General features: G+C 42.5%; 1 protein-coding gene across 1 annotated transcript in view; it reads right to left on the bottom strand.

Annotated features, from left to right (window-relative positions):
* ADAMTS9 (ADAM metallopeptidase with thrombospondin type 1 motif 9) overlaps nucleotides 1–10894 on the bottom strand; it is a 154709-nt gene extending 143815 nt beyond the window's left edge. Inside the window, exons 1-3 of the mRNA XM_063291534.1 lie at nucleotides 10336–10894; nucleotides 8904–9319; nucleotides 5321–5483 (exon numbers count right to left, since the gene is read on the bottom strand). Of these exons, the coding sequence (XP_063147604.1) occupies nucleotides 5321–5483; nucleotides 8904–9319; nucleotides 10336–10447 (691 nt within the window). The 5' untranslated portion in view covers nucleotides 10448–10894. The remainder of the gene's footprint in view (nucleotides 1–5320; nucleotides 5484–8903; nucleotides 9320–10335) is intronic.
* Nucleotides 10895–12565: the final 1671 nt, after the last annotated feature.

Genomic DNA, 12565 nt, shown 5'->3' on the forward strand with positions numbered 1-12565 from the left:
GAAAAGGAAACATAGCTAAAACATCACTGCTTATACCTCTCCATACCCATCCTTACAATCTACCCCTGCATCCACCACATCCATATACCATTCATTACCTTTAAACTTCTCACCTCTCTTTCTGAGGATCTCAGCTTCCTATAACCATACTTTCTCAGTCTCTCCCTTCCTCTCCACCAATTCACTTTTTCTTCATCTTCTGCATTCATTCATTCTGTTTGATCAGACCACCACAAGGTACTTCATTCATGTTGGTTTCTCATTTGTATATTCAGTCTACATTCATTCAGCATTCATTCATTCCTGTCTCTTCTTGTTCTACCTCACTGACTTCTCAAATGCCCCATTCCTACTGTATTTCAGCTTACTTTTATATTCCTCCTGGCATATCCAACTATCACTTCCATATAATACAACATAATATAACACAGGGAGCAAAAGCATGTTCTTATACTGTATATAGCCATTTTAGCTCCTTTTGAGAAACATTCATTTTTCACAATAGACCAAACCAAATCCACTATCCTTCTACCAGCATATACACATCTTAAATTTTCTGTTTTCCCACCCATAAATATTTTAAACAACCAATAGTATCCTTATTGTTGAACCATTCAATAAAGTTCCATTTATTCTTATGCTTGCTTTATGCCCATCTTATATTCAGCAAACAACCATCAAATCCATATTTGCAGAAAACATTCCATAATTCAAGCCTATTTGCTTTATTATACACTGTCTCTAAATCAATGAAGTACAATAAACTTTCTTGTAGCCATAAATTTCTGTGACCTGCCCAAGAACAAAACTCTGGTCTGCACCCCCCCCCCGCCCACCCGGGCTCTGCATAAAGCTGCAGTGCATTTCTCACGTTTTGCTGTCACCTCTTCTACCCTTTCAATCAGAATTCTGCCAAAGTTCTTCCCAGAAAAGCTTAGCAATTCAATACCCCTGTAATTTTTGCATTTGTTACCTTTCCCTTTGTATAGGGCAATGTTTCTTAACTTTGGCAACTTTAAGACGTGTGGACTTCAACTCCCAGAATTCCCCAGCCAGCATGGGGGTTGAAGTCTACACGTCTTAAAGTTGCTGAGGTTGAGAAACACTGGTACTGTATAGGGAAACAATGCCAGCTTTTTTCCACTCTTCAGGCACAGATTCAGGCTGCACTCATGTGTTAAACTAGTTGTTCTCTAAGTGAATCACATTTATATTTTTTTCCTTAGGACACTCCTCCCTGCCATTTTGAAATAATTTTATTGATAGGCAGACTAGACCTCGTTTCTATGAACCATTCTGCACACCTTTTGCAATGCTTATAAATGGGGTTGCTTCTGTTTGTTGCAGCAACTTCAGAGTGCAGCCTTTCATTTAAATAGTTAGGAAATGGCAAGGCAATATCCTGATGCTTCCTTGAAAGCTACATGGATCAAAATATATTTGCTCTTGAATATTGACAACAGTCAGCTATCTTTGTTTCCCAATATAATGCAGGACTGAGCAAACTAAAGCCTCAGGAACACCTATGTACTCCCCCCCCCTTTTTTTTTTTGGCAACACTAGAAGACCCTTCTAACCACAATTTAAATCTGTAACAGGGTTTCTCATAATTGTGATGTGGGGGAACATTCTAAAATTGGCTTAACAAAGTTTATACAACTTTTAAAAAATTCTACACAAACTCCAGGGAAACTCCTCCCACCCTAAATATCCTAATTCTGCCCTTGTATATGACTTGCCTCTAACCAGTCCAAACTACTGCCTTGCTTCTGATGGCTCTTACCCTCTAAAAAACCATGAAAGGTGGTTTTGGCCACCAACTATTACATAAGGCACTCTATCTTTCTATTGTAGAACTAGCACATTTTGATATCCAATCACTTTCCAGACAATTTTAGGGTGGGCTACATTTCCTCCACCGATTCCTACTCTGTTTGAGGAAAGAGGTCTTGCTTTAGCAATTCTTTCAATAGAGAAGAAGGTGGAGAAATTCCGCTGGGTGCACTATGCTGTTCTTGAACTGACTCAGTTACAAGGTGGGCAAATAACATGAATGTCCTTCCTGGCACTAAACAATCATCTTTCCAATGGTCTGTAGCCTGCCAAGCTTAATGGTCTGTAGCCTGCCAAGCTACACACTTCACTTAAAGCCTAAGGAAAGGCGTAAGGTGGGGGCTTTTCCAGTAATAGTACCACTTAGTGGCGTTCTGCCCTTGAGAAATTGTTGGATAGTTTTCCTTCTGCTGAAATAAGCATCCACTCAATTTTTTCTGCCCATAAATGTGATGGAGAATTTGTATCTAGTTCTAGGGTTTTTTTCCTCTCCTGTGCAGCACGTTTCCCACCTGCAGTTCCTATAACCTATTTTGAACTGTAAAAGTTAAGGAAAAAGAAGAACTCTCAAAATATCATGTAAGCGCTTCAAAAAAATCAGTCAGTATTTTTTGTCACCCCCTAAGAAGTTGAGGATTAAAGAAGTGCCTTCAAGAGAACTACCGTAATGTATTCCACAGCAAGAGACATCTTCCTTATAAGATCCCTAAGTAAAATAAAAGGAAATGACCATGTAAATAATTTTTACATTTAGGAAATATTTAAAGGATAATAGTATCTGAGAAATCTTTTATTTCTCATGAAGCTGCACTCAACTCTTGGCAGACAACAGCTTAGCTGAACTATTATGAATGAGTCTTTAAGGTATTTTGGCATTTGCAATTTTCTTCTTTAGTTACTCAACCCTTGCTTGTAAGTAGCATTGTGCAAAATAGATCTTGTTCTGGGACTGTTGTAAACACAAAGGGTCTTCCTGGAATATAGCTGAGCTTCAAAGTGACAATGAGATTATTTCTTTGTCTCTGGTTGGCTGGCGTCTGTGACTGATGAAGTCACCCTGCACAAAAGGACAGCAGCAAGCAAGTTACAGTGATGAAGCTGACAAAAGCCACTATTCCTCCCCACTGCCCTGTGCTTTTGGAGCAAGCCACTCTTTGGCAGAAAGGTCAAAGCAGAGGAGCACATTGTCCGTGTTGTTTCTCCCAGATATCTTTACAGCAAGCAGTTACTAGCATAGCAGTAACTACTGGGATGATCACTGAAAAGCTGAATAATGAAACCTGGCTCTTCTCAAGAAGAAAACAACTTTTAATGTTCTCCAAGTGAATATTAAATCAAGTAGAGAAAAGAAAATCAAGCAACTCCATTAAAAAAAAAAAGATGGCCCTAATCATTCTCTCTGCTGGTAGTGACAACGAAAGACTTGAAAAGGAGAAAAAGAAAAGCGGAAAAGAAAAATCTCCAAACAGTTTGCCAGGACCCTTCCAGCTACCTTTGACTTGTTGAGGTCCACGGTCTGTTGATCCATTCTTCCAAGGGTTGCTGATGAATTGTGCCAGATTCCATGTTTCTTTCCAACTGTTCTGAATCTCCTGTATCTGATCTCAAAGAAGGGAGCAGAGACAGCTGGAAGAGAGAAACCAGAATGGCATAGTCCAGCAGCAACCCTTGGAAGAACAATAAAAGCCTTGTGAGAGGTACCATTCTCTCTCCTGCATGCTCTGTTCTCTTATATGATCTAATGGGATGAAGCTGTTACACCTCTACATTATTGTTCCTGGTTGCTTTAATACTTAATACTTCTACTCACCCCTTCTCATTATACATCTGGAGAGTTCCTACTTGGGGAAGGTTGATGTAGACCATTATCCATGTAGATCATTACCTATGGCTGTCCAATGCTTCAGATTTGATTTAGAAGATGTGCTTCAGAATGTGCAGTAATGAGGATGCCATCCTGTCTGTGAGTCATTAAAGCAGTCATATCCATTTCCAGAAGCTGCACAGTGCTGGAAACCGTCAAGCCTCCTTTAATGAGTCATAGGCAGGGGTTGTGTTCATGTTCTAAACACCTCTTCCAAACTGAATCCTACTGCATGCCTGTATCATTTCCTGTCCATCCCCTTATAATAAATACTGGTACAGTGGCTTAGAATATGAAATATGAAACAGAAGATCTCAAGTTCAACTTTTATGGCTGCCATAAAATTCTGCTCACCTATCTCCAACATGAAGAAATTAACAATATACCTTACAGATACCAATTACTCAGAAGATGAATGTGAGGCATTTTGACCAAATTTAAAGCACATTGTTTTCTCGTTTTAAATCAAGATTATATAAATACATTCTAAGTATTATTTATATAGACATATAGGTCCAGTGTTCCTTTTTCTCAGAATGATGCAGGAAGCCATGATAACTATACTGTATAAATATTTAAATATATATTTATATATATAAATATACGGTATAAATATAAATATTTACCACCTCTGACTTCACTCTTCCTCTCACATTTATTATTTGAATTTTGCCATGCCTTTCTGCCCTGGCACCCAATAGTAGAAATACCCCTCATTCATATATATATATACATCACATATTATTTCTATTTTATTAACAAGATGCAGTTACAACTAGGGTGTAGTTTTGTGGTCAACATTAACTTGGAATCAAAATGTTTCATCTGGATTTTTTAATGATATTTTACAGGTTTATAAAATAAGTGGTAATCTTAACATATTACTCTTCTAAGCTGAACTGATAAACACAGCAATGCAGTCTTCACAATGCAGATGTAATTATTTTAGTCTAATTAGTAAAGAAATCAATCACTTTAAGTCATGTAATCCCTGAGAGAGCATCCCAAGCATCATAGCTTTGTTCAGTTTCTCAGCTCTGATCTTGAGGGAAGGAATCTGATATCGCTCCCTATGCTAGTGTCAGGAAGGCCTCACCACAGAAGACTCAAGCAGGACATGTTTGGTGATGGACAGAGGATGGAAGGAACCCTGGATGACAGCTAGAGTTCCCTCCATTTCCACTGTGCTCTCAATCATGGGACAAAATTATACCAGCTCAGGACTTCTCAGGCCCTCTTTCCTGGGGTGTAGCCACAGATCAATTGAAGGAAGTCTTCCTCTCCTTCTTGAGGTATTATAAACTGAGTATCATAATATTGTATTTTTCATTTGAAGGAGACTGAGGGCTCATTTCCAGACTCAACCAGAATGAAATAAAAAGGAAAATGAACCACATGTAATGAGAGATGAAAGTGGCTGAACTTTACCCCAGGATATCTCTACTCAGTACTGGCACCAAGTCTTTAAATCTGGTTTACTATGTCTAGAGTAAAGAAACAGCCCACATAATCAGTTCTTCACCTCTTATGTTGGATCCTAGTTCTCATGAATAGAATCATATTGTTGCAAAATTATTTTATCAGTTCAGACCAAAGGCCTGAGAAAATATAAACAGAAAGTACCTGAAATGTCACATGTCTGCTTGTCCCTTGGTGAGAATGTTGGTGGTACACTGTGTCGGTAGACAATATGTGGCTTTTTATGCTCTTCTTCATATTCTTGTTGGTCAGGTGATATGAGTGGCTCTACAAAGTATTCTCCATCATGAGACCTAAATGTGCCTAACTGAGAAGGAATGAGAGACACATCATATAACTTTCAATGGAGCTGTGCTAAAGACAGAAAGCTACAAAAGTTTAATACAGAGATTTAGAAATCTTTTTCTGAGAACTATCCCACACAATAGCTGTTTCTCAGACCCACAAGGCTTTTTTCTGGTTTGGCATATAAGAAATTTGCTTTATATCTTATAATTTCCAACTTGCCTGCATATCAGCCCATTTTGGGGCCAAGGACTATACTTGGCCTGAATGGTGTGGTAAAGGCTACAACCCAAAAAATGGGATGGAGCCACAAAATTACTTTTCCTTCACATAAATGCAATGAAATCATTTGCATTAAAGTTGATGTAATTGTTCCCATATATTTAATAATTTTCCCCTTGGATGATGTGAAAACTATAATTTGACAGCTACTTTAGGAAGGCTCCTGAGAGTCACACACAAGCTTTGGAGGTAGTTTGTACCCTTCGGGGTTGCACGTTGTGGATCCATGTTGCCTAATCACATAGGAACCATGTCTTTCTGCAGCTCCTTGAATGTATACCCAGTCACCAACCTGAGTTGATCTCTAAAGCAGGTTGCAGCACTTGGCCAACTTTGGCTGTGCAGGTCTGATTAGTACTTGCATTGAAGACTTCCAGAAAATCCTAGGGTTGTATACCAGCCTGGAAAGTTGAAGAACCAACCTGGAAGAATGCAGTAGCCAACCACTTTTGTACTGCTGCCAAGTTAGCTAAATGGATCTGTCCATGAAGTCACCAGCAGCCAAGCACAATTTGAAGGAGATGTATTTTTTTTTAATGCCAGCTTGCCCAGCAATAACACCCTCCAGTTACTGCCACAATCGCTAGACAGCATGGCCAACAAACCTGGAGGGCACCATATGGGGAATGGTTGGCATAATTTGTGAAACCGTTTGAAACCATTTTAGATAGCACACTGAGCAAACCAGTCTCATGGCTCACTATCAGATTATGAATCTTTGATGGATTTATCTCTTTAAACGATTTTGGAAGCCACTCACTTACTATGCCACAGTGGTGCAAGCAGAGAAACCAACAAGCAAGATGGATATTTTCCAAGGAAGTTTGCTTTTACTTAGCCAGCCATGTCTTCAACCTGCCTCCCAAATTAGTTACCCATCCAATTTCTTGGAGAATCATAGAATATAAGTAATATGGCGGAAATTAATCTGGAGTACCAAGCAAGGACAACTATACTGAGACAAGTCGATTAAGTAAGGATTTTTTCCCTTCACATCTTTCACCAGAGCATCAGGCTAACATCTCACAAACACAAGCTCAGGACTGTATGTAACAAAAAGTACGGACTGTGGGAAAAGGGGATGATTTTACTTTATGGACCAACCTCTTCTTCCAAGGGTTTCCATGATAAAATAATGGAAGATCCTAGTCTGTCTAGCCTTTCCTTAAAAACTTCTCCTTCCACTCTAATAAAAATGAGAAAGAAAGCTGCATTGGGTCTTCCTGCACAAAATTCAGAAACACAAACCTTAACAAAATGCTCAGAACATCCTCTAAAGACAAGGGGTGGCTGTCTGTTGAAGACACTAAAGGCAGATGCTGCATAACAGAACCTTACCTCCCCCACATTCTTGGGGCTACTTCCAAGTTATGGGGGAGGGCTCTTCCTGCCATCTCCCACAATTCATTTTTGATATTGAAAAGTAGGAACTGTATCTCTTGAGAGACTTATCTCCTTTCCACCTTAAGTCTCTATAAAAGAGCCTGGGCTCCCTTAAGGTTGATCTTCCATGAAAGCAAATGCCAAATCTTCCTCCTCTACCAGGAAGTGGGTGTGAACTGTTTTCTTCCTCTGCTAAACCCTGCTTGTGATGCTTGCCTGGAGGGCTGGAATAATACACTCCCACCAGCTCTGCTGGCTCTCTTTGGAGAACTTGGGGGCGGCATCGGCCCTCCTCCTTCTCCTCTGCCCCACCCACCAAACACCAGAACATCACAATAACAACTAGTCCAGAAATTTACCATCACTGTGCAAACTGGAAGAAGTCAAGATGGTTTTGGGGTGGAGAATGTGGGCACCCCATCCTTGCAGTCCTTTCCCCTTTGACGTAGGGCACTGCCACCGGGACAGTTCAGCCTGGCTGGTAAGTATAGCTAAACTCAGTTGCTTGCATCCCTTTCTCTGGAATACAGAGGAAGGGAAGAAGAGGAGCCTGCCTGCCCCCCATCTCAGTTATATTTGCAGAACAGGTCTTGGAAATCTATTATGAAAAACCAAAAGCCCACCTCTTCGCCACTCAGAGCAGACAGCTACCAAATTATGATTTCGTCTAGCAGGATAATTCCACCCCCCGCCCCCAAACTTTGAGTTCTCAAACTGAAAGAGAGAAAACTGAAATTGCTGCTTTGGTGCTTTGAAAGCATCTCCCTCACCCCCAAACGTGAAGAACCATTCTCTGAATTGTCTATCTGTACCGGGGGTGGTGAGAATGGTTCCTCAGCCAAACTATATGTATGCGAACAGTTCCTTGCCTTTTTCTGGAGCCTTACTGAGGGTGGCATTGTTACTGGCTCTTCGCAATGGCACTCCAATCTTAATGAAGTAAACTTTCGTCCGTAGGGGGAGTTAGGGGAAGGAATGGATGACGCTGTTTCTATCTGCCTCCCTCCACCTTAAATGTCTCTTGGGCGTCCAAGTGCCACCCTTGTTTGGGGTTCGGACTGAAAACGCTCCTCACCAACCCACTCATCTGCCCCCTCCTCCCAAAAGCTGCCTGGGCTAATACCCCACCCCCTTGTTTCCACTCCTAGTGCAAACTCTGCTCACATCAGAGTATCCCTGACGTTAAGACGTTGAAAGTCTTCTGGGACACTCCTGTTGTCCAGAGCACAAAACAACCCTCCCAAGCTACCTGGCTGGGATGACCCTTAGAGGGAAAGGATAGAAATTGTTCATTACTACTGGATGTTTCTGGCAGCTCCCTGGACTTCCCTCCCTTCTTCTCCCCCTCCCATCAATCAAAGTGAGAACTCCTTAAAAGCAAAGCCTTTGATTCTTGAGCTTTTGCCACAGACTCCAGTAATGATTTCTGAAGTTCTTTGCCACTAGATAGAAGTTATTTATAATCTTCCCTGAAAAAGCAAAAGAAAAAAAAAGAAAAGAAAAAGAAAGTGCCAGGCAAGGGGAGCTGGTGGAAGAAAGGCACCCTGTTGTAGTGTTGATCCACACAACTTAGAAGAAAGAGTGTTGTTTTGCTTTCAAGTTTTATTGAAATCAAAACCAAGAAAGCTGTGGAGAAGACAATGGCGAACAGACACTAAAAATGCACAATGTGCTTCCAACTCTGCTAACAAGATCCAATGCTGGGGATTGAGGACTTTTCTTAAGAAGCTGTTGATTTTCATCCTGTAAACAAAACAGCAAGAGGATGTACACTTACCATGCCAGAACATAGACTTATGACTGCTGTATGTTGGGGCTCCGTATTGACATGTCCTTGATAGAAACAGTGCTTAATATCACTTTCCTCCTCAGTGTAAAAGTTTGTTTGGTTAACCTCGGGTTCCCCGAGGAAGCTGACCGTGAAAAGAGGGGCAATAAATCCCGAATGGGCTGTAAGGTTGAAAATGAAGTGCTGCCCAAAGGCTTCCAATCTATAATGCACTTGGGTGGTATGGAAAGAAGAGGAGGAGATGGAGGAAGAGGGGGCATCCAGGGTCCAGGGCTCGGCGGCTTCCGGAAGAAGGCTTCGTTTCTTTCTTTGAAAGTGGACCTTTGTAGACAATGGTTCTCCAAGCTCATTCACACGGGTTGGGATCACAATCTCATACTCTCTCAGCGTCCCCAGCAGTTTGCCTGTGAAAAGTTAACATAGGTCCCCATGAGTGGATGTGGGGTGTGGGTGTGCGCGCGCATGCGCAAGCAATTTAACAGTACTTTTTACTGTGCTGGTTAGACAATATTTCCCCCAAACAGTGAGATTAATTTAGCCAGTCATGAAGGAATGTTCTTGTTAGAATTGGCTAGAAAGTCCTTCTGAAACTTTATCTAGTCTGTCTTCAAATTAAACACCTTCCTTGCCACCCACTCAGATTTGTAATATTCTCAAAGTTGACCCTTTTGCATACAGACACATAGGTAAGAGAGCTGGCAATTTAGAAACCAGCAGCGAAGGATGCTGAATTTATTTTTAGCACTTACGTAACCAAGCTAAATACTGCTAACAACATACACCTTCAGCAGCATTTACAAAATAAAAAGAAACTCATTTAGGACCTGCAGATACCCTTTCCAAAACCACCTGCTGCAGCATTACAGGTATGAATACAGTAGTTGTTCAATATTAATATAAGCTCAGCTCATCACATAGGAAATAAGTATTTTAAAAAAGAATTTTGCAAGAGGTTTCTTGGACCCTCGATGATTGAGAGAATCCTGTCACCAATAAACAGTTTTAAACTGTGCCCCCTCGCATAATTTGATTTAAAAAAACCGTGCTGGCTTTAATGCAAAAGGCCAAAATGTCAGTAGATAGATATGCTTGCAGTTATGCATGGTGGACGGGTTATTTTTTTTCCGCGGTGGCGAGAGGACATTTGGGGAACTGATCAGTGCTTTCTAGGACATGCACGAAAGAGCCACCATGAATAAAATTAGCATACATTAGTAGGCGGAGCTGCTGGTCGACTGGAGACGCTGGAACTCAACTTGCTTCATACCGCTTTCTGAGCCTTGCCATTTTCCTCCCCTGCGGCACCGCAGAGGTGGGAAAAACCTGACCCCGCACAAAGTAATGCCAAACTCCCTCGCTCTCTTTCCAAAAACCCTGCGCGGTGCTCTTGCGACTTCTCGGAGTCCTGCCAGCATCTTACCTTGTCGGAGATGCCTCCCTTGTTCCCTGGCTGCTGCTGCTGCGCCGGCTCTATTCAAGAAGTCTTGCAGGAGTAGCGTGCTTAATCCTACCGCCCATAACACCAGCTGCATGGTGGTTTGTGCCGCTTCGTTGCAGCGATCAAGTTTTCCACCCCCCTTGGCCCCCCCAAAGTCTTCCCTTCTAGTTGCTTGGGGAGGGGGGCGAGAGGGGAGGGGAGGTGGTTTATTGTCAAAACTCCAGAGATCTTTTCTCCCCTCCTCCTCCTCCTCCTCCCCCCACACCTCCTTCCTCGACTTCACTTTTATTAAACTTGAGGATCGCGCTCATCTAATTGGTTTTCTCGGGGTTCGGCTGTGGCGATAACTGTCCGCCCTGGAGACAGTTGGTCGAGAGCAGAAACAGGAGTCGAGCACGGAAGATCAGATACACCAGCATCGTGCTTAGCGAGAGGGGCTGCTGGAGGAACGGAGAAAAATCAGCCCCAGTAGCCGCGGCTCCCTCTCTTCACCCTCCTCCTCCCCCCCGTTTCTCTGCTGCACTTCAGGGTCCTTGGAAAGTCTTAGGATAGGGAGGAGGCGGGACCCGAGAGTCCCCGCCTCCCTTGAAGGAGGGGACAAAAGGCCGGAGAAGGTGGGGAAGGCAGCGATTCTGTGCCTCGGTTGCTGCTTGGTCGGAGGGGTCGCTCGCTTTATGGCGCGGGGCCGCTCATTTTTGGGGTTGGGAACTGCATGCCTGCGTTCGGTCTCGCGCCGCGTAAAATCGAGGGTAGGCCAACTGCAGGCAGCGGCGTCTCTTTCGCTCCTAAATGTTCTTCCTTGAGGAATTCTTTCACACTTAACGCCCAGGCACGCTCGCAGAGAAGGTACCGACCGGCCCGAGTGGGCAGCACATAGCTCTTCGCAAAGGAATCGTAGCGGTTGCCCCTTCGCCTTTTGCCTGCCTTCTCCCCGACCCCCTTTCCCGTTGGGGTTTTGCCCCCCGTATCAGCCTGCTTCTGCTCCGAGCCTCTCTCTCTTAAGAACAGGCGCTGATCAGCCAAGCTTGCCTCAATTTATCTTCCCGTTTGATAAAAATTAACCCGGGACAATCAAGCCTTTTAGTAATATTTTCTTTTCTCTCTTTTCTTTTTTTTGCCGTTTGGCTTTTAGGGATACAAAAAGAAAATAGGCCATCGGCCAGGAAAAAAACTGCCTATGGTCTTAAGAAATAATTTAATACCCCCTTTGAAGTTTTACTTGTATTATTTTAGCATTCTTCTAGACAGGCTATTTTAAAGCTAGGGAATTTCTGCAGGTTTATTTAGGCATGAACTATTGGGAAAAAATAACCTTTACTGAGACAATCCTTTTTATTGTATACTTTGATGGAGGCTTCATTGAATTCAATACTGTAGTCTTTTCAGAAAAAAACTAGGATTGGCCATACAGTATGCAAGTGAATATACTGGGCAGATAAACGTGGATGTCTAGAAAATAATTGGGAACATACATCTGGGCACATCAGAGCTTCTTCACTTTGTGCCTCTCTTATACCCCCATTGACCCCAAAACAAGGTTACAGATAGACATACAAAGATTGATTTAATGGAAGATCAATACTCCCCTGTAAAAAAAAAATTTGAACTTCACTACTTGAAATGTGAGGTAATCATGTACAAAGATGCAGACCACAATCAGCAACACTTGTAAGTTGCTCAGAGTACATAAAATGGGGTTGGGGTAGCCCAATAGCAGTACGCCCCCTCCAGTAAATAATAATAAAGCCAGGATGAAAATATCCTACATGCTCATCAGTACCATCAAAACAGTTTCATGTACTAATGTGTGACAAAGCTGGCAACACATCCCTTTCCTGGTTTAAATTAATCAGTAGTCCCTTTTTTTAGCAGGTCAATTGGTCTTTTGAAAGACTGCTGAACATGTATTTAAAAAACAGTCCTCCTGGTCTTCCAGAAGTTATTTAGACCTGTGTACATGGAGATGCCTCTACACAGGTAGCCTGGCAGATGCCGCTGCAGAAGTGCCCCATCCACTCTCCCTTGCTAAAAGGGCCCCAGGGAACCGTCTGTGCCTGGTGACTGAATGGGGAGGAATGTGCCCACAGCAGACTTCAATAGCCAGTAGGAGTTGGGCAGATCCCCGTCCCTGATCATGCCACTGCCGGCATTCTCAACAAGACATCAATTGTCTGTACTTGCAAGTTTTGTGTCAGGAAAAGAAGGGAAAAAG

The sequence above is a fragment of the Candoia aspera genome, chromosome 2 (genome assembly GCF_035149785.1).
Source record: "Candoia aspera isolate rCanAsp1 chromosome 2, rCanAsp1.hap2, whole genome shotgun sequence".
Taxonomy (NCBI): Eukaryota; Metazoa; Chordata; class Lepidosauria; order Squamata; family Boidae; genus Candoia; species Candoia aspera.